The following is a 22,636-nucleotide window of genomic DNA, read 5'->3' on the forward strand; positions in this document are numbered from 1 at the left end:
GATTCAGCACTCCTGGGACGCCCTCACCCCACCCGCTGCTGGCAGAGCCCGAGCAGAGGCCAAGTCAAAGGGCACCATCCTGGAGAAGGTCCGCGGCCACCGGGCCCAGCCCCTTTCCTGCCTGTAGCCTCTGGTCTGAGGGTGCGGGAGCTGGGCCTGGCCAGGAAACTCCTGGGAACTGGGAGAGGGGGCGTGGGGCCAGCTGAGACTGGCCCGCTGGAGGCCTGGGAGAGGCGTGGGAGAGTGACACAAAGACACAGCCAACGACTGAAAGAGACCCACCCTGGGAGACCCAATGAAAGAGATACACACACAGAAAGCGAGGGAAACATTCATTCATTCACTCACTCATCGGTTAATTTATAGGGCCTGGGCTGTGTCCCAGCAGTGCTCACGACAGATGCAAATCCCTGCCTCCATGGGGACTGACAGTCTGATGGGGACACAGCCCAGAAACACGTTAAATGAGTAAATCACAGTGTTGGAAGCAATAAGGGGGGGGGGGGGCAGGAGGGCTTAGGAGCCAGACCTTTCTCATTTGGAGAGAGGGAGGTTCCCACCAGAATCCTGCCTTCACCTTCTCCTCCCTAACTCGCTGTAAGCCAGGTGTGGGATAGGAGAAATGGAGAGGGGGCTGCGCCCCGAATCCCTATCTGCTGGGGAAAGGGGACTGAGGCCACCACTGCTCTTGCTGAAGACCCCCCCCTAACCTGCGCTGCCAGGGTCCCTCAACGATGGGGCGTTCTTGGGGTGCAGCCCGGAGGCTCAGCTGGAAGGTAGGCGGGAAACAGGGAGGGGCCAGTGTCCAGTCCCCAGAGGACAGACAGGACCCCTCTGGTGTGGGGCGGGAAGAGGCGCAGGCTGCGACCGCCCCTGCAGAGAACCTCCCCTTCCCGCGATTCCGGGTCCTCCCACCGCGACGGAGCGTCCCTGGGAAAGAAGTTCAGGTCCGGAGGGGGCAGCCAAGGGCTCGCCGGTGCCAGTCGCCGCCGGGGCGCGCTCCGGTGCCGCGGCGGGTGGCACAGGCTGGCAGCCACGGGCTGGGTGCCCGGGCGCCAAGGGGAGGGGGCAACCGCTTGCGACGGCCAGCGGTCCGCGTTGCGGGCCCGCCCCCTCAGCTCCAGCCCCGCCCCCCCCCCCCCCCCCCCCCAGCAGCGTCCTCTCACTCTGCTCCTGGCAGCGCGACTGCGGGGGGCGCACGACCGGGGCGCAGGGGTGAGTATACAGCACTGGGTCTCCAGGCGCGCGGGGACTCAGTCTGGCCCGCAGGGGGTTACCCTGACCACTACCCCGGTCTCCTTGTCTCCGGTTTCCCCGGAGGCCTGGGGCGGGGGCCAGGGGGAAGCCGGCGACTCCCGGGCTGGATGCGGGGCCGGGGATGGGGGTGGGGACGCCTGGAATCCCCTGGCCTCGCCCTCTCCGGGCCATGCCACTGCAAGTTTCGCTACTTCAGTCCTGCTGCCAGGCAAGCCGAGGCGAGGCGGGAGATGTCCCCATCAGAGCGAGTGTAACCCGTGTCTGCCTGTATTCGATGCCTCCTACCCCCACCCCCCCCCACCTTCAGCGTGGCTGAGTCCGTGACTCTCTGTGGATTTGTATTTGCGCTTCTTCCTCGAGTGCAGCTGAGGCCGTCTGGGATGCATTTGTTCCTGCCAGGTCCAAATAAGTCGGCTCCCCTTCCCAGGCCTCGGTTTTCTCATCTATTAAGTGGGATTCGCACGACTGTGTGACCGTTTCTGAGTAGCTGTATTTGCGCAGCTGCGTGAGAACCTTTGTGTCTCCTTCTATGCGGGGTACTTCTTTTGAGCCAGTTTCCTGTCTGTAAATTGGAACTAAGGGGAGAGCTGTCCAGGGGATTCCTGTCTGTAAATTGGAACTAAGGGGAGAGCTGTCCAAAATACACATGAAATGGGAAGTATTTTTTTTTAAGTTATTTATTTATTTTGAAGTGGGGTGGGGCAGAGAGAGAGGGAGACACTGAATCCGGAGCAGGCTCCAGGCTCCTTACTGTCAGCACGGAGCCCCACATGGGGCTGGAACTCCCCAACCGTGAGATCATGACCTGAGCCTAGGTCGAGAGTGCCACCCTTAACCAACGGAGCCACCCAGGCGCCCCTGGGAAGTATTATTATACCCTAATGACACGTGCACCCCTCTGCAAAAGCCTGTCTGTGAGATCTGGATCCTGTCTGCTGCCCTCAGGCTCTGTCTCTGCAAAATAGGAAGCCGGGGGTTCAGCAGGGAGAGGCACTGGGTGCAGCTGAGGCCGGCAGATTGTAGAGCTGCGGGCTCCGGGCGGGGCCTGGGTGGAGGTTGTGAAATTGTGGCCTATACGAGGGGGCTTGAGAACCTGTGTGAGTGGGGCTGAATTTGGGTCTCTGTACGTGCCTACGTAGCTCTGTTCATGTGTGGATATATTTTCTCGTTTCCCTGATGGGGTGTGACTGTGCACGTTGCCCCTACTTTGTGACTGTGTATACATGTCTTTGTCAGCGTGTCACTGTATTTGTGTGCGTTCCTGTCTGCTTATGATTGAATCTGCCCCTGGATAGCCCAGATTATGGGCTTTTTCGTGTCCCTTTCCCGTGGGACTCTGTGTCACCGTGTCCCCTCGTGATATTCCTTGCGTGTCTTTGCGTCGGCCTGTCTCCACGGCCACCTCCTTTTCATCCCGAACTCCCTTTGGGCCCCAGCGGAGGTGTGCAGTGGTGGGGAGGGGGGTCAAGGCCCCTTTCCCAGAGCTGCGAAACCCCGCCCCACCCTGCCAGCCCCCTCACCTGACACACCACCTTACCTCTCCGCAGCCTTGGGGCGGGCGGCCCATGGAGCCCGGGCTGCTGCGGCCGGCGCCGGTGAGCGAGGTCATCGTCTTGCATTACAACTACACAGGCAAGCTTCGCGGAGCACGCTACCAGCCCGGCGCCGGGCTGCGTGCGGACGCTGTCGTGTTCCTGGCCGTGTGCGCGCTCATCGTGCTGGAGAACTTGGCGGTGCTGATCGTGCTTGGGCGCCACTCGCGCTTCCATGCGCCCATGTTCCTGCTCCTGGGCAGCCTTACGCTGTCCGACCTGCTGGCGGGCGCGGTCTATGCCGCCAACATCCTGCTGTCGGGGCCTCTCACGCTGCGCCTGTCGCCCACGCTCTGGTTCGCGCGCGAAGGGGGCGTCTTCGTGGCGCTCGCCGCGTCCGTGCTGAGCCTCCTGGCCATCGCGCTCGAGCGCCGCCTCACCATGGCCCGCCGAGGACCCGCACCCGCCTCCCGTTGGGGACGCACGCTGGCGCTGGTGGCCGCCGCCTGGGGCGTGTCGGTGCTTCTCGGACTACTGCCCTCGCTCGGCTGGAACTGCCTGGGCCGCCTGGACGCCTGCTCCACCGTCCTGCCGCTCTACGCCAAGGCCTACGTGCTCTTCTGTGTGCTCGCCTTCCTCGGCATCCTGGCCGCCATCTGTGCGCTCTACGCGCGCATCTACTGCCAGGTGCGTGCCAACGCGCGCCGCCTGCGGGAGCGCCCCCGGGCCGCCGGGGGCGCCTTCGCTCGGGCACGCCACACGCCGCGCTCGCTGGCCCTGCTGCGCACGCTCAGCGTGGTGCTCCTGGCCTTCGTGGTGTGTTGGGGCCCTCTCTTCCTGCTGCTCTTACTCGACGTGGCGTGCCCAGCGCGCGCCTGCCCCGTGCTCCTGCAGGCCGACCCCTTCCTGGGTCTGGCCATGGCCAACTCGCTTGTGAACCCGATCATTTACACGCTCACCAACCGCGACCTGCGCAACGCTCTCCTGTGTCTCGGCCGCCGCGGCCGCTGCCCCTGCGGCAGAGGGCACGGCGCTTCCCAGGGGTCCGAGAGCGCTGCTGGGGCTTCGGGACGCTTGAGCCGCTCGCTGCCCCCTGGCTTGGACGGCAGCTCCGGCCGCTCCGAGCGCTCCTCACCCCAGCGGGACGGGCCGGACACTAGCGGCTCCACTGGCGGCCCGGGTGCGCCCACAGCCGCCCGGACCCTGGTACCGGTACCTGCCGCAGACTGACGCCCTTTGGCCTGCCATTGCCCTCCCGAAGACATGTTTTTGCAGACTTTTCTTCTTAAAGGAATTTGTAGGAAAAGCAGCCGAAGGTGGTGGAGACAGAAGAGATGAAGGGAAATGTATTTTATTGATGCTAAACCCCACAGCAGTGAACAAACAAAACAGACAAGAATCGCGGCCCTTGTGGAATTGACATTCTGAAGGGGGGCACGGGCAATATCGGAGTGGGGAAATCATGGAGATAATTCCAGCTGCAATACCGTGATGCGATGGTGGTCAGGGGATGCTTCTCTGCTGGAGTGGTGACATATGATGTAAGCTGAGAGGTCATTGCCCTGGGGGCACTTGAAAGAAGAGCATTTCAGGGTGAGGAACAGCAGTGCAAAGGCCCTGAGGCTGGAACATGCCTGCGTGTTCTATGAAAAGCAAAGATCCCCTCACGGCTGGAGCAGCGCTGGAGGGGGTGGATGGTGGGAGAAACAAAGGCAGGGAGATGATGGGACCCACAGTGCAGAGCCCTGTGGGTCCCCTGGAGGACTTTGGTTTTGCTCTGAGCGAGGTGAGAGGCAGAGGGCGGACTTGATGTGCTTCAGCTGTTCACAGATCTCTGTAAGGGTGAAGGTAGAAGCTAGAACAAGGTGAAGGTGCCCGCACTGGTCCAGGGGAGTAGAGATGGGGACTCGGACCATGTGGATTCTGAATAGGTCTTGGAGACAGCAGACAGGATTCCCGAGAAATGGAGTGTGAGAGAAAGAAAAAAATCAAGGACAGTTTCCCTCCCCGGTTTAGAGGAGAGGATACCAAAGACAGGGCAGACCTAAAATTTGACTGTGGGAGACTCAGCCAATTCCTCTCGGAAACAGGATTTCTCTGAGCGTGGTGTCAGATCCTTCGTAAAAAAAATGAAAATATAATGAAATAAGGAGAACAGTTACAGCTTTATTGCGTCTGGCTAGTCATCCCCACAGTGGTAGGCCCAGGACGCCCCTCTCACCCTTACTGCAACCTTGCAAAGTGGGTTTCCTCACCCTGATTTGACAGATGAGGCAATTCCAAGCAGTGAGTACCTTGCCTGGTGTCTGGGCTAGGATAATACTGACCCAGACTGTCAGGCCCCGGGGCCCTAAGAAGCGCAGGCCTGGTGTCTGGTTCTGGTGGAGGGGTGTGGCAAAGCCAGACGCTCCCTGCCTCGGTGGTCTGCATCCTTGTCTGGGGGAGGCCCCTCTTTGTGCCCTTGAGAAGCTCCAGGCATGCTGACTGTGGCCACAGGATGTCCCTAGATGCATTCCCGACCCTAGTGCCACATTGCTGACCCAGGGGAGGGGAAGGGGGCTTCGGGCTCCAGGAGACCCTACAACTGCAGGCAGCCACAAAGACAGCAGTGTCTTTTGAGGGCCACTGACCCAGCCTGGAGGCCTGAGTGTCCCGCTGATTTCGCTCAGGGCGTCCCTGAAGGCCACACGCACCGGAAATCAACCTATTTCCTGGAACACAAACACACTCAAGGCTGGACGCTCCCAGGACTGGACCTAATCCTCCCCCCCCCCCCCCCCCCCGCACTCCCGTCTCCCCGGCCTGGCATCCCTAACCCCAGACTCCTTTATCTTCCAGGGGAACCTGAAGCTCGCTCCTTCGTTGGGTTGTTTGATAGTGTGATGGTAGGGGATTTATCCACTTGTTCCAATTTTACAAAATTTGAAAAGCAACAGTTCCCCTTTTCGGATGTGATCACCACGGGGATTCCTTGGAAAGTTCCAGAGCTGTTCTGCGGATAAATGAGCTGACATGTAAACACTTTTCTCTCTTTGTACAACTCTAGCATTGCTTTGCACCTTGCTTTGTTCACTTAATAGTAGATCTTGGGGGGAATTGTCGCCTACCCACAGATTTTGTGCCGTCTTGCTGTTTTCGTCGGCTCAGGCTGCCATGACAAACACGTTTATCTGGGCAGTTTAAACAACAGAAATTTATTTCTCACAGTTCTGGAGGCTGGAAGTCCAAGATGAGGGTACCGGCATGACCTGGTAACAGTTAACTCCCTTCCTGCTGCTGTATCCTCATGGTATAGAGATATTCCTGTTTCGGATTCTGTGTCTCCCTCTCTCTCTGCCCCTCCCCTGTTCATGCTCTGTCTCTCTCTGTCTCAAAAGTAAATAAACGTTAAAAAAAATTTTTTTAAAAAAGGGGCGCTTGGGTGGCTTGGTCGGTTAAGCGTCCGACTTCGGCTCAGGTCATGATCTCACAGTCCGTGGGTTCGAGCCCCGCGTCAGGCTCTGGGCTGACAGCTCAGAGCCTGGAGCCTGTTTCAGATTCTGTGTCTCCCTCTCTCTCTGCCCCTCCCCTGTTCATGCTCTGTCTCTCTCTGTCTCAAAAGTAAATAAACGTTAAAAAAAATTTTTTTTTAAATTAAAACAAATGTAAATGTTTATTTATTTATTTTTAATTTTAGTTTCTTAAATTTACAGCCAAATTAGTTAGCATATAGTGCAACAATGTATTTATTTTTGAGAGAGAGAGAGAGAGAGAACACGAGCAGGGGAGGGGCAGAGAGAGAGGGAGACACAGAATCTGAAGATTGCCCCCCCCAATTTTTTTAAACGAGTATCTCATAGGAATAATTCTTACCATATGTGATATACATGCATTCCTGAAAAGCTAGATGACAAACTGATTCAAATTTCAACTCTACTCGGGAAGTTTGCTTCCTAAGATACTCTATATAAAGTCTTTTATACAAGGAAAAAAAGAGTCCATCTCAATGAAAACTAGGTGAATAATGGAAAGAAATGCCAGGCTAAAAAGATGTTGGTCTAAGAAAAGATTCCGCCAGCCTTAGGAGTGAATTTTCAAGATTCAACATCCCTGCTGTCTAGGATTAAATCCAAGCCAGAGGACGGTAGAAGGGGGTGCTGTTGAGTGAAGCTGCAGTTCTGGACCGCTCCAGAAGGGGCGCTATAGCATAGTCAGCGAATAAACGGAATGGCCCAGGTTACGGGAAACCTCTAGAACGTGGCGGAAGGCAATCTCTCCTATCTCAAAATCAAATCTATGGACCCTGTGAGCCAGGGGTGCCACTTGGAGAGCTTTATCCAAGGTACACTTGCACACGTGGAGGAGGATGCATGAACACGGATGTGTATTGCAGTACTGTGTACGAAGGCAAAGGATTGAACTCAACCCACGTGGCCCTCTACAGGATCCTGGTGTAATAAATTGTGGCACATCCAAACTGTGAGATACTATGCAGCCAGTGAAAAGGATTAAGATATTTGCTGAATGTTGACCTCGTTTTTTTTTTTTTAATCGTTCTGTTTTCTTTTTTTTAAGTTTATATACATAGATTTTATTTTATTTTGAAATTTACATCCAAGTTAGTTAGCATATAGTGCAACAATGATTTCAGGAGTAGATTCCTTAGTGCCCCTTACCCATTTAGCTCATCCTCCCTCCCACAACCCCTCCAGTAAGTTTATTTACTTTGGGAGAGCGCAAATGGGGAGAAAGAGAGTATTATGTTCTTTTCAGGTGTCCAATATAGTGATTCAACAATTCTATACATTACTCAGTGCTCATCAGGATAAGTGCACTCCTTAATCTCCTTCACCTATTTCACCCATGCCCCCACCCTACTCCCCTCTGGTAACCACCACTGTGCTCTATAGTTTAGAGTCTGTTTTTTGGATTGTCTCTTTGGCTTTGTTTCTTTTGTTTCTTAAATTCCACACGCGTGAAATCATATGGTATTTGTCTTTCTCTGACTGGCTTGTTTCGCTTCGCATAATACTTTCTAGATCCATGCATGTTGCTGCAAATGGCAAGATTTTATTCTTTATCTATGGTGAGTAATATCCCATTGTGTGTGTGTGTGTGTGTGTGTGTGTAGGTGTATATATATATGTGTGTGTGTATATATATATGTGTGTGTGTGTGTGTGTATAGATATATCTATATATATCTATATATCTATATATATCTATATCTATATCTATATCTATATATCTATATATATATATATCTATATATATATATATATATATATATATCTCACATCTTTATCCATTCACCTATGGATAGACACTTAGGCTCCTTCCATAGTTTGGTTAAGATGGACTCTCTTAAAGTTTATTTATTTTTGAGAGAGAGCGAGAGCAGGGGAGGGGCATAGAGAGAGAGAATCCCAAGCACGCTCTGCACCATCAGGGCTGAGCCCAATATGGGGCCAGAACTCATGAACCATGAACCATTAGCTCATGACCTGAACCGCAGTTGGATGCTTAACCGACTGAGCCACCCAGGTGCCCCAAGATGGATTCTTTCAAAAACAAGTACATTTAGGGGTGCCTAGGGCTCAGTCAGTAAAAGCCTCTGCCTTTTGATTTTGGTTGCCCCCTCTCCCCAGGCTCCCTCTTGGGAGCGAAGCCTGCCTAAGAGTCTCTCTCCCCCTCTGTCCCTCCCTGTGCACACGTGCAAATAAATAAATAAATAAATAAATAAAATAGTTAAAAATTAACTTTATATCATAATCAGCAAAAATGATGAATCAGCATCCGTTACCATGAAAAATAACAATTGTTCATATCTATTGGGCACCAGCATTCGCATTCGGTCCTCACGTGGCTGCTAGTATTAGTAACCATTTTACAGAGGAAACTGAAGAGTGGAGAAGTTGAGTTATGGAAGTATCCCTACAGAGGTAGAGTGGCGGGGCCGGGCTTCAAACCCCCGCAGGCGAGCTTCACGCGCCTCTAGATTGGAGGTGACTGAATAATAAAGGCAAGGAAAAGCCAACTAGGTAAATAATTCTAGCAGGATCCTGCGGCCGCTGGACCGTGAGGCCTGGGTTTTGTGGGGCTCGCGAGAGCAGAGCGGGTCGGGCAGAGCAGCCCCGCGCAGCTGAGACGACCGAATCGGACGGATGGAAGGGACCGTGCGAAGCGGGGACGGACCGCGCCCGCCCGGCCGTGTACCCTCGCCCTCGCCCGCTCCTCGCTCCTCGCTCCGGGGCGCCGGGCACCTGCGGGAAGGGCGGGGAATCTCGGCTCCTTCCCCGCCGCGCCCTCCCCGCCCTCTCCCCGCCTCCTTCCAGGCCTTCCCGAGGCCGCCCCCCACCCGACGTCCAAGACCCCGCTGGCCTTGCGGCCCCGGAGCCAAGGTCCCCCGACAGCGGAGGCGCCCTCAGGCCCCCCACAGCGAAAGTTAGGCGGGAGCCGCCCCGGCCGGGCCCCGGACCCTCGGGTTTCCCGGAAGCTCTACGCGCGGGTGGCACCACTGTGCCCGGAGCCGCCGCGGCGCCCCGGGCATCCCCACCTCGCGGCGAGAGCTACGAGGCTACGCGGGGGCCGAGGTGAGCGCGCCGGCCGGGAGGGCTGTCCACCGATCTCCGGTGCAGGCAGGGGCGCTCCGGGCCTCGAACCCGGGGCTGATTCACGGCGGCTCCGACCACGCGGCCGGGTGCGCCGCGCCGTAGTGACGGGCGTAGTGGTCGCCGCGCTGGGGCTGCGCTGCTCCGCCAACGCCCGCGGGAGCGGGGGCGGGGAGAACGGCCCCTCTGCCGTCCCCGCCGCCCGAGGCCCCGGGGCCGCGGGGACTTTTATTCTGACACGGCCGGCGCCCGGCTCTGCTTAGTCATGGTGACCTGCGCGCGCTCCGCGCCTCCCCCCGGCGCGCAGCGATGGAGGCGCCCGGGCCTGGGCGACGGAGGCGGAGCTCGAGCGCGGCCATGGCGGGGTGAGTGAGGCGGCCTGCGCCCGGGCTGCGGGCGCCGCGGGCCGGGAGGGCCCCGGGGGTCGGGGGACAGGGCGCCGCGGGCCCGGTCGCCTTGGGGTTCCCGCGGCCCCGCGGAGGGCGCGGCTCGAGTCCTGGCCTTTTGTTGGACGGCGCGACTCGAGGGGTGGCCCGGGAGCTACGCAAGCCGGGCGAGAGGCCCAGGGAGTGCCCCTCGGACCGGGTGCCGGGGAGCGCGGCGCGTTGGGGAGCTTGGTTTGCGCCCTGGGGTCGGCAGTCGAAAGGCTGCGGCGGGGGTCACTTCCTCCCTTCTCCAGGCCTCGGTGGCGGCTCAGGCAGGGCATGCGCAGTCCCCCCCACTTATCTGCTTCGTGGGGGGAAGTGTCCAGTGTCCAAGGGGCACCGCTGACCGACTGGCCAAAGAGCAGGAGGCAGGGCAGGGGCCTCAGCCGGGGAGAGGCGGTCAAGCGGCGCCCTGGGCCCCGGTGGAGGAGGGTGCTCTGGCAGGCACAGTGAAGCGGGCAGTCAGCCAGCCACTCGCTTACTGACCCCTGAGCAGTGCCAGGCCCCGGGCAGGCCGTGGGGGAGGCACACGAGAGGGTGGGCACCACCGTGACCTACGCAGGGCTCCCTGCCTTCTGAAGCGCTGGGGCTGAGGGCCCGGGGCTTGGGCCATCCGTCAGAGCAAGCCTCGGAGCTCGGAGCTCATTTCGGTTTCTGACAAGTGCTGCGGTGGAAATAAAACAGGAAGGAGATGACTGTGCGCGGAGCCCGGGAAAGATAAATGGAGAACCTGGGGAGCCTCTTGCAGATTTCCCCGGCTTCTCCCTGAAGGACCTTTCAAAAGGGCAGCTCGTGGCCCGGCCCTCCAGACTCCACAGGTTTCATGGGAAACCTTCCCTTTAGTCAGTCGTCAGTAGCTCTCATTACACTCCTCCGAGTCCCCAGATTGTCTCTCTCATTCTGCCTCTGAGCCTTTGCCCTTGCCCTTCCCTCTGCCTGGAACATCCCTTTGGTGTGTACATCCTTCTGGTCTCAGCTCTAACAGAGCCCTGGACTACGTGATTTAAAGTAACTGCCCCAAGTCACACTATCACAGTGCTGTTGTCTTTTTTTTTTTTTTTTAAATAACCATAATTTATACTCAACTCTTGCTTATTTTACTTATGGCCCATCCCTCATCATCTCCAGGGGGGGCACAGTTTATGCCCCTTTCTCACTGCTGTGTTTCCAGTGCTTAGAACAGCACCTGGCACACAGTAGATACTCAGTAAATGTTGGTGAGGAGAATGAAAGAAGGAGCTAGACACGCTCTATCTGACTGACTTTGGCTCAGGTCATGATCTCACTGTCCATGGGTTCAAGCCCCGTGTCGGGCTCTCTGCTGTCAGCACAGAGCCTGCTTGTATCCTCTGTCCACCCCCTCTCTGCCCCTCCACCGCTCATGCTTTTTCTCTCTCTTTCTTTCAAAAATAAATATTAAAAAAAATAGACATGCTCTATCTAGGAAGGGAAGGGAAGCTGGAACAGAGTGAGCCAAGGGGAGAGGTGGGCGGAGGCTGACTGTGTAGGGCTTACGAGGCCATTGAAAAGTTTGGTTTTACCCTTTGTGCCATGGGGAGTTGTGGGGGGATTCTGAGCAAGGGAGGGACATCATCTGACCCGTGTTTTTAAGATGGAATCCTGGGCTGGTGGGGCCATGTGGCAGTTAGCACAAACGGACGTTGCTTCACCTGGGCTTGGGAAGGAAAACTGGTCTAGGAGTCGCTTTATCTTATAAAAGGAGGCCCGACCCCAGGCCCTGCCCCAGCCCTGTGCTCTCCCTCCTCCAGGCCTCTGAGTGCCCGTGGTGGTGTTGTCCCTTGTCACCTGGAACCCCATGCAGCCGGAACCGAGGCCTAGCGGGGCTGGGGCCCGCACCCGATTCCTTCCCCTGAGGTCACAGCGCCCCGAGGGGGCAGGGGACGCGGTGATGTACGCCTCCACCGAGTGCAAAGCCGAGGTGACGCCCTCCCAGCACGGCAACCGCACCTTCAGCTACACGCTAGAGGACCACACCAAGCAGGCCTTTGGCATCATGAACGAGCTGCGGCTCAGCCAGCAGCTGTGTGATGTCACACTGCAGGTCAAATACGAGGACGCGCCGGCCGCCCAGTTCATGGCTCACAAGGTGGTGCTGGCCTCATCTAGCCCTGTCTTCAAGGCCATGTTCACCAACGGGCTGCGGGAGCAGGGTATGGAGGTGGTGTCCATTGAGGGCATCCACCCCAAGGTCATGGAGCGCCTAATTGAGTTTGCCTACACGGCCTCCATCTCCATGGGTGAGAAGTGCGTGCTCCACGTGATGAACGGCGCCGTCATGTACCAGATCGACAGTGTCGTCCGCGCCTGCAGCGACTTCCTGGTGCAGCAGCTGGACCCCAGCAACGCCATTGGCATTGCCAACTTCGCCGAACAGATCGGCTGTGCCGAGCTGCACCAGCGAGCCCGCGAGTACATCTACATGCACTTCGGAGAGGTGAGTGGTGGGGGGAGGCGTAAGGCAGGGCTTGGGGGCGGTATCGGAAGGACCAGCGACGGATGGACAAGGGTCAGATCAGGGAGCTGGAGAAAAACAGGGTTCTGGGGTCCTAGTCTACACATCTGGGGTGACTCTGGGAAACAGCCGAGGAAGGCGAGCGCTTCATGGGTCCATCTTCGTGGGTCACTGACTTCTCCGGGGTCAAGAGAAGGCAGTGACCCACGAAGATGGACCCATGAAGCTCGTTCCCAAGCAGGGAACATGACAGCAGCTCAGCCCTGGGGTGCGCGGAGCAGGGCCCGATGCTTCAGGCCGTCAGCAGATCTTTATGGAACACCCGTGACATGCTGCCTACCTCAGATGTGACCCTTAGACGAGTTTTCTTTGGTCGACGCAGTGTCGTCCTTACACTGTTCTTGGTTTCATTTTCGTTTTTGAGTGGAGGAAGTTGTGAGCATAAAATGACAGATTCCTTCTAAAATCACAGTGATGAGCCCAAATTCTTGGGTGGCACCCACTGGTGGCTGTGCCCTTGGGATGATGATAATCATAAGTGTTTGTTGAGCCCTGGCTGGGCCAACCCGGGTTCTAAGTGATTTCCATTCTTCAAAGCGTTGGATTTTCTCAACTCTCTTAAGAGGAAGTACCACCCCTAGGTCCCAAGCCTTGGAGAGTCCCGTAGTTTAGAGTGCCTTCCTGAAAATTTCCTTTCTTTCTTCCTTTCTTTCTTCCTTTCTTTCTTTCTTTCTTTCTTTCTTTCTTTCTTTCTTTCTTTCTTTCTCTCTCTCTCTCTCTCTCTCTTCTTTCTTTCTCTCTAAAATTTTTTAATATTTATTTATTTTGAGAGAGAGACAGAGTGTGAGCAGGGGAGGGGCAGAGAGAGAGGGAGACACAGAATCCAAAGCAGGCTCCAGGCTCTGAGCCGTCAGGACAGAGCCTGATGCAGGGCTCGAACTCACACACTGTGAGTCATGACCTGAGCCGAAGTCGGAGGCTCAACCAACTGAGCCACCCAGGCGCCCCTTCTTCCTGGAAATGTTCAAAGCCCTCCTCCAGGGGCTAGGATCAGCCGGGGTAGATGGTGCCCTGGTTTCCATTTCTCCCCTTAAGGGACAGATGTTCTCCCTTCTACCACACATGTGGGGTTGACCAGATGCCCTGCGGACCTCTGGCACTGGTCCTAGGGCCTATGGCTTCCAGAAAGGCGGTCTGTGAGCAGGGCTTTCCGACAGGCTTGCATAATGTTTCTTTAAAGGGATTGCATGGGCTTGGGGTACCTACCAGAGCATTGGTGGCCTGCTGATGTGGGCTGACTGAAATTGCTTTTATAGACTGGTACCTGACAAGAAATACTTGCCTCGGGCCCTGTCTACCCTACTATATAGTTGGCTACCTCGCCTGGCTGTGAGGTAGCTGCTAACACAAACCCCCTTTACAGAGGAAGAAAACCAAGGCCCGCAGCGTTTCAGGTATTTGCCCAAGTCACCTACTTAGAAAGTAGTGGGCCATATTGTAGCTCAGCCTTCTTCTTTAGGGCCTACACTTTTCTAGAACATTCTAGCGCTGCTACTTTTTCCTTTTTAGCCAATCTACCCTTTTGAAAAAGTAAGGTTGGAGGTGCCTGGATGGCTCGGTCGGTCAAGCGGCTGACTCGTGGTTTCAGCTCAGGTCACGATCTCACGGTTTCGTGAGTTCGAGCCCCGCGTCGGGCTCTGCGCGGACAGTGTTGAGCCTGCTCGGGATTCTCTGTCTCCTTCTCCCTCTCTGCCCCTCCCCCACTTGCACTGTCTGTCTCTCTTAAAATAAAAAAAGAAACTTGAAAAGCAAAGAAAAAGTAAGGTTGTTTAAAAAAGACAACAAACGGGTAACCTTGTAGGTCACGCGCAAAATGAAACAAAAAGGTACGTGGTACATCGTCTCTTTGCCCGTTTACCCGAGTGCCTACGTCCTGTACGCCTGGCGTGTGTGGCACCAGCTCGTTTAATCTTCGCGACCTGTGAAGTTGATACCGTTCAAATCCCCGTTTTACCAAACTGGCAACTGAGACTGTCCGAGGCAGGTTGAGAGACGCGTCCCCCCCCCCCCACCCCCGATCGCGCCGCCGTGGCGGGCTCAGGGGAGCGGCACGCGGGAGTCAGCCTGTCACCGTAATGCCCTCTGCAGGTGGCCAAGCAAGAGGAGTTCTTCAACCTGTCCCACTGCCAGCTGGTGACTCTCATCAGCCGAGACGACCTGAACGTGCGCTGCGAGTCCGAGGTCTTCCACGCCTGCATCAACTGGGTCAAGTACGACTGCGAGCAGCGGCGGTTCTACGTGCAGGCGCTGCTCAGGGCCGTGCGATGCCACTCGCTGACACCCCGCTTCCTACAGCTGCAGCTGCAGAAGTGCGAGATCTTGCAGGCGGACTCCCGCTGCAAGGACTACCTGGTCAAGATCTTCCAGGAGCTGACCTTGCACAAGCCCACGCAGGTGATGCCCTGTCGGGCGCCCAAAGTGGGCCGGCTCATCTACACCGCCGGCGGCTACTTCCGCCAGTCGCTCAGCTACCTGGAGGCCTACAACCCCAGCGATGGCACTTGGCTCCGACTGGCGGACCTGCAGGTGCCTCGCAGTGGCCTGGCGGGCTGCGTCGTGGGCGGGCTGCTGTACGCCGTGGGTGGCCGGAACAACTCGCCCGACGGCAACACCGACTCCAGCGCCCTGGACTGCTATAACCCCATGACCAACCAGTGGTCACCCTGTGCCCCCATGAGCGTGCCACGCAATCGGATTGGGGTTGGGGTCATCGACGGGCACATCTATGCCGTGGGTGGCTCCCATGGCTGCATCCACCACAACAGTGTGGAGAGGTGAGCGGCAGGGCCCGGAGGGGGTGGACGCTGAGGGTCCCATTGCTACCGGGTCCCAACCTGTTGGGATGTGGAGACTTCCCCTGTTGTCGAGTGCCTGTCTCTCTGTGCCCTACCTTCAGGGAGTGGACGCCTCCAGGTGAAGCTACATTCCTGGGAGATGTAGGGTCAGGGACCTTGGATGATGTGTCCGGGCCCGGGAATTGCCTACAGGGCTGTCACAAACCCAGACAACTCTTCTTCTGCGGGTCTGGAAAGAGTTCTATGATTTTGAAGTTACTGTAAAATGCTAATTTTATGAAACCATGACACCTCGCTGCCACCTGCCTCAAAATGGCCATAATAAACAGATGCACGAGGTGTTCTGTGCGGAAGGTGCCCCTGGGATATGGTACCCTTGTACAGTGCACAACCTGCACAACTGCATGGTGACCCTGCGTTTAGAAGCTGAGTATTTTGGTCTTTCTGCTTTTGCACAGCCAGTCCTCTGCCCTCTCCTCTTGCAGAAGTGTGATCCAGGATACAGTTCTCCCCTGGAGCACTTGTTAAAACACTCCCTAGCCCACTGCTGGAGACCTGGCATCGGTGGTGGGCTCGGAGTGAGGCTGGGCAATGGGAATTTTAAGTAAGCCCCACACTTGGGCAAAAACCATCCTGCGTGGTAGCCTAGGTGCTAGAGTTAGGATTCTGGTGTCTTAGAAGGCTGGGTCAAACCCCAGCGCCATGTCCTTGGCGACCCTGGACATGCCGTATCATCCCTCTGTGCTTCCATCTTGTCACCCGGAGGTGACGGGAGATGGCAACGGCAACGGGGACCACCTGCCCAACAGGCTGGGTGCGGTTTGGGTGGGATGACACATAACAGCACGGGGCCTGGCCGCGGGGCAGGGCGTGGCCACCGGCATGCACCGCACGTACGCGTAACCTTGAACAGATGAGGGCCGTGAGCCTCAGTTTCCCTCAGAATAGCTAGAAGGATGAAAGAGCTCGAGTGCCTACAGAACTGGCAGAATATCGGGTCACAGTACGTGTTCCCCCGAGGTCAGCTACGACTGCCTTTGTCGCTGTCCTTCCTTTGCAGGTATGAGCCAGAGCGGGACGAGTGGCACCTGGTGGCCCCAATGCTGACTCGAAGGATCGGGGTGGGAGTGGCTGTCCTCAACCGTTTGCTCTATGCCGTTGGGGGCTTTGATGGCACAAACCGCCTCAACTCAGCCGAGTGTTACTACCCAGAGAGAAACGAGTGGCGGATGATCGCACCCATGAACACCATCCGAAGTGGGGCAGGTGGGTGGGGGCTGCGGGAGGGGACGGTGGAGGGACACCCTCCCGCTCCTGAGAATGAAACTCGGCCAGGCCTGGGGAAGGCTTCCTGTTTTGATCTTAAACCCTGTGGCACACACAGAAGAGCTAGATTCTGACCGAGTCCAAGCTCTTCTCTTGCGGCTTTGTTTCTAAAGGGTCTCCCGGGAGAGGGGAGAGGGGAGGGCGCCCCCAAGAAGGTGGTGGCTAGGCCCCCAGTGCCAGGCCCCGGAGTCACCCTCTCTGCATGGTACGGTTTAGGAGTCTGTGTCTTGCACAACTGTATCTATGCTGCGGGGGGCTACGATGGTCAGGACCAGCTGAACAGCGTGGAGCGCTATGATGTGGAGACAGAAACGTGGACTTTTGTAGCTCCCATGAAGCATCGGCGAAGCGCCCTGGGGATTACTGTGCACCAGGGAAGAATCTACGTTCTGGGTGAGGCCCTGGGGGCGGAAACCTGGGTGGAGAGAACTGATTAGCCCCGTCTTTTGGGGGTGGGCTCACATCCCAGCAGGAAGGCTTCTTGTGGGTCCTTCCCCCTCTTTCTTTCCCCTGCCCTCAGAGGGGGTGATTGTGTCCTCTGCTGTCCCTGCAGGAGGCTACGACGGTCACACGTTCCTGGACAGTGTAGAGTGTTATGACCCAGACACCGACACCTGGAGCGAGGTGACCCACATGACATCCGGCCGGAGCGGGGTGGGTGTCGCCGTCACCATGGAACCCTGCCGAAAGCAGATCGACCAGCAGAACTGTACCTGTTGAGCCACTTTTGTTTCTTGGGCAAAAAAACGGTCCGATTGAGAGTATTGTTGTTTTTGTACAAAAACAGGGACAAAAGAAAAGGCACCAGAGCAAATGCTTATCCTCCAAGATGGAAGGCTGAGATGCCTCGGTGTTAAAATGACAAGTAGAGAGAAGAGAAGGCCAGAGTGGGACCCACGAGCCTGTCAGAGTAGTCCCAGGAATGTCCAAGAGAGCCTTTCTGGGCAGGGGAGGCATGAGGGCAGGCTCCCAGGAGAGAGGCCCCTGCACCCACTCCCTGAGAATAGGCCCGCGGCCCATACCAGCAGCCACCACCTCCCCTTGGGGTGAAAGCAGGTGCCGAGGTCGGGCCCGTTTTTGTTCCTTGTGTCTTTGTGATTGGTTCCTGGAGGCCTGGGAAGGAGCTGACTGAGGCCTCGAGGGGTGAGGCCTCTGCAGAGGTGTGGACCCCAGGGATGGTCCTGTACATAGAAACCACTGGATATCTCTGCCCTGGACAGTCAATTTTGTTGATAAGTAACCATATAACTTTCCAATGAAAATAAAGAACAAACTAACTAGTGTCTTCCACCCGGGCTCTCAGCTGGAGGTCTCGAACCTGGGGACAGAAAGAAGTCTTCTGAGATGTATCCAAAGTCTTTGATTTCGACTTTGAATTTGAAAGCAGCCCGTTATCTCTGCCCATCTACTTGACATGTAGGGCATCTTTCTCCCAGTAGACAAGCCACACAGGGCTCACTTTGTCACTTTTGGCTGCTTTGAAGACAATGACCCAGCTCCTTGACACCTCTCTTAGGGCTCCCTGGAGCTCTATTGTAAGGCAAACCATCCCAACATGCCTTCCAGGTCACTGAAAATCTATCCAGTCATTCTTATGTGCTTCAGTCACACAGACTGAGCCTTTTGTTTTGGCGCCTGGGTATTAAGAAGACAAAGGGGTTCTTGGGAATGTTCTTAGGCTCCATATAGCCTGGTCTCTTCTAAACAATTCCTGTGAAGGCATTATATGGCCAGGATCTGTGTCTCTCTCTCTCTCTCTCTCTCTCTCTCTCTCTCTCTCTCTCTCTATCTCTTTTATTTATTTATTTTTCAATTTAGAGCATGCAAGCAGGGAAGAGGGAGACAGAATCTTAAGCGGGCTCCACGCTTGGTGCAGAGCCCAACGAAGGGCTTGATCTCACGACTCTGGGATCACGACCTGAGCCGAAATCAAGAGTTGGACGTTCAACCAACTGAGCCACCCAGGCGTCCCTGGCCTGGATCTCTTAAGCCGATTAACTCTCTTTGTGCTGGGAGAGTGGAGCAAAGAGGGAAGGAAGTATGACCTCAACTATGAGGAATTTCATAGGCTCTCCCAAGTAGCTGAGCCAGGAAACATTTGATTCCTTCCCTTCCAGGGAAAGCCTAACTGCCCATCTGTTCAGCTTCATTCACTCAGTTCACCTGAAGGCTGTCTTGGCTGGGCCGCTTCCTGGAAGCAGAAAACAAGTCTACGTTGGCTGCACTGAGTGGATGGGGGAGAACTAGAAGTTGCAAATGTAACATCTGGATAACCTCTTAGCATTGGCAGAGTGTTTCTACACATGATTTGATGCTCGAGAGTGCTGGGTTCTAGGAAGGGCAAGCCTGAATTCTTCACAGATCGAGGTTCCGAGAAGCGACTTGCCCGAGGTCATGTGGCCACTCAGTGGTAGAGTGGTTCGGGCAGCTCTGCCACTGTGATCGTGAGAAGGGATAGAAGGGGGTCCCGTGGGGGTCAGTGTGTAGATCGGTGGTTCTGGAAACAGTGATCGAATCTAGAGTCCAGGGGAATTTGCATGTAGTTCAGTGGCCAGAAGCCACACGGCCTGTCCCAGAGTGGCGTCTCCTCCCCGCTCTGGAGGTCAGGTTTAGCTGATTCAGTAAAGCAATTCGGGAATCAAGCAGTCAGGTGCAGTTTCTTACCCGCAAAAATGGTACTTGGGACACCTACTGGGCAACAGGCCCTGTGTAAGCTTGCTGGCCCAACAAAGGTAAGTATTTACGTTCCCTTTCAAACTCCGCAAAAACAGCCATTCAAAAAAGACCTTGCTGTGCCGGGCACTGGGGCAACGGTAGTGAACAGGCCCCAAACGATTCCCGCCCTCATGGAGATGATAGCCTAGCAGTGGAGCAGGGCCTCCAACTCGTTCCGGTTTGCCCAGGACATTCCCGGTCTGAACACTGAAAGCCTGGCGTCCCAGGACGCCTCAGTCCCCAGGAAACCGGGCCAACTCTCCAGGTAAGCCAGAGGCTGCGGAAGCAACGTTAAAACCGTGCTAAGTGGCAGGCAGCTGAGGGTCACGGTGAGGTTTGCATTTGAACGTCGACGGCTCTGGAAGCTGCGTGGACGTGGCCGGGACCTGGAGCGCACCGGGGAAGGCCAAGCAGCTACTGCATTAGCCTGGTGAGACAGGATGGCAGTTTGGATTAGGTCGTGGGAGTGGAGAGAAGTCGACTCTACTGGTGGAGAGACTGATTAGATAAGAAGGGCGGAGAATTACGAATGCTCCTGGGTGGCTTCAACCTTAAGCAGCCAGAGGTAGGGAACCTTTGAGGAGGCCGCAGTTCCAGAAGGGAAGTGACAGTGTTTTGGGGTGTGTCAGCTTTGAGGCCTCAAGATAACAACTGTTTTAGGAAAGTACACAGTCCTATTTTTCTAGCCTTTAGGCTTTAACGCTTCCAACCAGTTCTCGAATGGCTACTCTACCAGATGTGAAGTGAGGTGTTCAGACACAGTAAGAAACAAACATGACACTGCCTCTTTCTCCTAGAGCTAGAGTTCATAATCACAAAATACGTATGTAATTAAGCTCAAAGGTAAGCTTTCTGAAAGCCAGGAGCTCGACCTAGGTCAGAGGCCCTGAGAAAGCATTGTTGAGCAGCAGTTGGCTTTCCCACAGAAATCCAAAGGAACTGATAGCGTCAACTAGGTGGAGAAAGGAGGGGCAAGATTCTGGACAGAGGAAACATCATGTGCAAAGGTCCTGAGGCACTGGGAAGCAAGTCTGGATGAAGCTCTGAGAGGGAGTAGGAACATGGTGTCAGATGGGGCCCTGTGGGCCATGTTCATTTCTCTTTGTTAAATACCTAAGTATTAGCTTTAAAAAATTAGAGCATTATAGATTGAGCTGAAATATTACTATCTCTCCATTCTAGCCCCCTCTAAATTAAACACACACACGCACACACACACACAATGCAGTAAGTAATGTTCTGTGTTTCCTTACAAAAGTGGCACAATGTTGCCTGTATTATTCTGCAACTTGCTTTTCCTCCTCAGACTTCTAGATCTTTCCATGTGCGATGTCACACACATTCCTTTTACCAGCTACCCATGTTGTGTTTTATCTCTTCCACTACTGACAGATGTTTAGGTCTTTTCATTTCTCAGAATTACAGGTAAGGACGAAATGCCCACTCTTAACCATGTCTCCTTGGGCACAAATGTGTATATTTCTCCAGGGGGCTAAGAGGTGGAACTTACTAGATTGTAGGCTAAGCACAGCTTTCCTTAGATGCTGCCAGATCGTCCTCCAAAATGGTGGTAACAAACCCTATCCTTACTGTTTCTAGAAGCTCTTTATAAATTTCACACAAATGTATCACTCTCGGTGTTTCTCCCATTTTGTGTCGTATTTAAGAAGGACTTTTGGTTCTCACCATTTTCTGCAGCTTCCTACCCATAAATTGTTTCTGCCTTAGTTAACCAGACTTTGTTTTTGTTGGTTCTGCTAAAATCAAGAATCCTGAATAATAGAGAAATTAAGAAATTTTGGTAATATTTTTCCCTCCGATATTATTGTTTTGTTTTTGTACTATTTTTAAATCCAACAGGAATTGTTGGTATGAATGGTATCAAGTAGGAATTTAGTGGGATTTTTTTTTTTTTTTTTTTTGGTACGGATAGCTACTGCTGTTCAACCATTTATTTTTCAAACAATTTCTTGACTCATTACTTCTTTAGGCATAGTTTTGAAATGCTATCCCAATCATATAGAACATTCTCATAAGTGCATGGGGACCTCTCTTCTGTTTTATTGACTCTTTGCTGTTTTACCTAAATATCCATTTTTGCATCAACTTCATTTTAATTACTACAGTTTTATAACGTGTCTTAATATATAGAATAACTCCTTTCTCCCTTTTTCTATTAAAAAAAAAACCTGAGCTATTCTGTTATTGCATTATTTATTCCTGTGATGAATGAAATTCAACGAAAAATCAGAATTTTAATTGGGTTGCATTCAAATTATTGAGTTGGGGAGAAAGAACATTTTTACAACATTAGGTCTCTCAATTCATGAACTTGATTTATCTATTTAGGGAATTTTTCTTTCCTGTCCACAGGAAAGTTTTATACTTACTCCACAAAGGGTTTTTTCTTGGGAGTTTTATAGGTCTGGTTGCTGTTGTCAGTGAGATCTTTACTCTTTGATCCTTTAAAATTGGTATTTCTGGCATATGGGAAAGTTGTTGGTATATTGATCTTCTACCTCCCTCTTTCTAGTTTTTTTTTTTTTTTTTTTAAAAGCCGGTAACTAAATCACCTGCAAACAATAACAGTGTAATGTCACCTTTCCAATAGTTATACCACTCATTTCTTTTTCTTGCCTTATACCAGTAGCTAAGACCATCTGTGAAATGTTGGTTAGTTGTGGTAATAGTGGGGATAATTGTCTTATTCCTTTTTTAAAAAAAGTTTTATTTAAGTAATCTCTACACCCAATGTGGGGCTCAAACTCATGACCCAGAGATCAAGAGTAACACACTCCTCTGTCTGAACCAGCCATGCACCCTGTCTTCTTCCTAATAATAAGAGGGCCGCTTCTAATCCGCCACTAGTAAATCTGATGTTTGCCAAAAGATGTTCTGTAATCTGTACCTTAACTTTTGCTGGAACTTTTATCAAGTTCAGGAAACTCTCTTCTATATCCAGTTTGCTACATTGTTGTTGTTGTTTTTAAATCATAAATGGGTGTTGGATTTTCCAGAAGTCTCTCATTCAATTGCATCCCAAGAAATTGCATTTCTGACAAATGCCCAGTTGATGCTGATGCTGTTGTCCAGGGACCACACTGCAACACATACTGGTGTAGAACAATGGGGGCACCTGAGCAGTTCAATCAGTTAAGCGTCCGACTTCGGCTCAGGTCATGATCTCGTGGCCCATGAGTCTGAGCCCCGTGTCGTGCTCTGTGCTGACAGGTCAGAGCCTGGAGCCTGCTTCGGATTCTGTGTGTGTCTCTCTCTGTCCCTCCCCCACTCATGCTCTGTCTCTGTCTCTGTCTCTCTCTCAAAAAAAAAACCATTATAACAAGAACAACAGGTTAAAGGCACATTCCAAGAAACATTAAAGAGTTAATGGAAGAGAAGCTCCAAGAAACATAACAGCAGCAGGAAGTCATGAGGAAAACTAACAAAAATGCAACATCACATAA

General features: G+C 54.0%; 2 protein-coding genes across 5 annotated transcripts; both read left to right on the forward strand.

Moving 5' to 3' along the window:
* The first annotated feature begins 520 nt into the window (after positions 1–520).
* On the forward strand, positions 521–5,895 carry S1PR5 (sphingosine-1-phosphate receptor 5). Of its 3 annotated transcripts, XR_009261130.1 has the most exons (3): positions 521–776; positions 2,805–4,330; positions 5,628–5,895. XR_009261130.1 is itself a non-coding variant. In XM_058728058.1 (2 exons), the coding sequence occupies exons 1-2, from the start codon at positions 735–737 to the stop codon at positions 4,017–4,019; spliced, it is 1,257 nt and encodes a 418-aa protein (XP_058584041.1). In that variant the 5' UTR covers positions 521–734; the 3' UTR covers positions 4,020–4,956. The 3 variants fall into 3 exon arrangements, 2 of the variants coding, with proteins under 2 accessions (XP_058584041.1, XP_058584042.1); XM_058728058.1 differs by lacking the exon at positions 5,628–5,895 and having other exon boundaries at positions 2,805–4,956; XM_058728059.1 differs by lacking the exons at positions 521–776; positions 5,628–5,895 and adding an exon at positions 842–1,215 and having other exon boundaries at positions 2,805–4,956.
* Positions 5,896–9,124: 3,229 nt separating this feature from the next.
* KEAP1 (kelch like ECH associated protein 1) lies at positions 9,125–17,747 on the forward strand. 2 transcript variants are annotated; one of them, XM_058728062.1, is made up of 6 exons: positions 9,125–9,360; positions 11,573–12,258; positions 14,425–15,110; positions 16,192–16,397; positions 16,674–16,850; positions 17,011–17,747. In XM_058728062.1, the coding sequence occupies exons 2-6, from the start codon at positions 11,620–11,622 to the stop codon at positions 17,175–17,177; spliced, it is 1,875 nt and encodes a 624-aa protein (XP_058584045.1). In that variant the 5' UTR covers positions 9,125–9,360; positions 11,573–11,619; the 3' UTR covers positions 17,178–17,747. The 2 variants fall into 2 exon arrangements, with proteins under 2 accessions (XP_058584045.1, XP_058584044.1); XM_058728061.1 differs by lacking the exon at positions 9,125–9,360 and adding an exon at positions 9,385–9,743.
* The last annotated feature ends 4,889 nt before the right edge of the window (positions 17,748–22,636 follow it).

This window comes from Neofelis nebulosa, chromosome 4 (assembly GCF_028018385.1).
Source record: "Neofelis nebulosa isolate mNeoNeb1 chromosome 4, mNeoNeb1.pri, whole genome shotgun sequence".
NCBI lineage: Eukaryota > Metazoa > Chordata > Mammalia > Carnivora > Felidae > Neofelis > Neofelis nebulosa.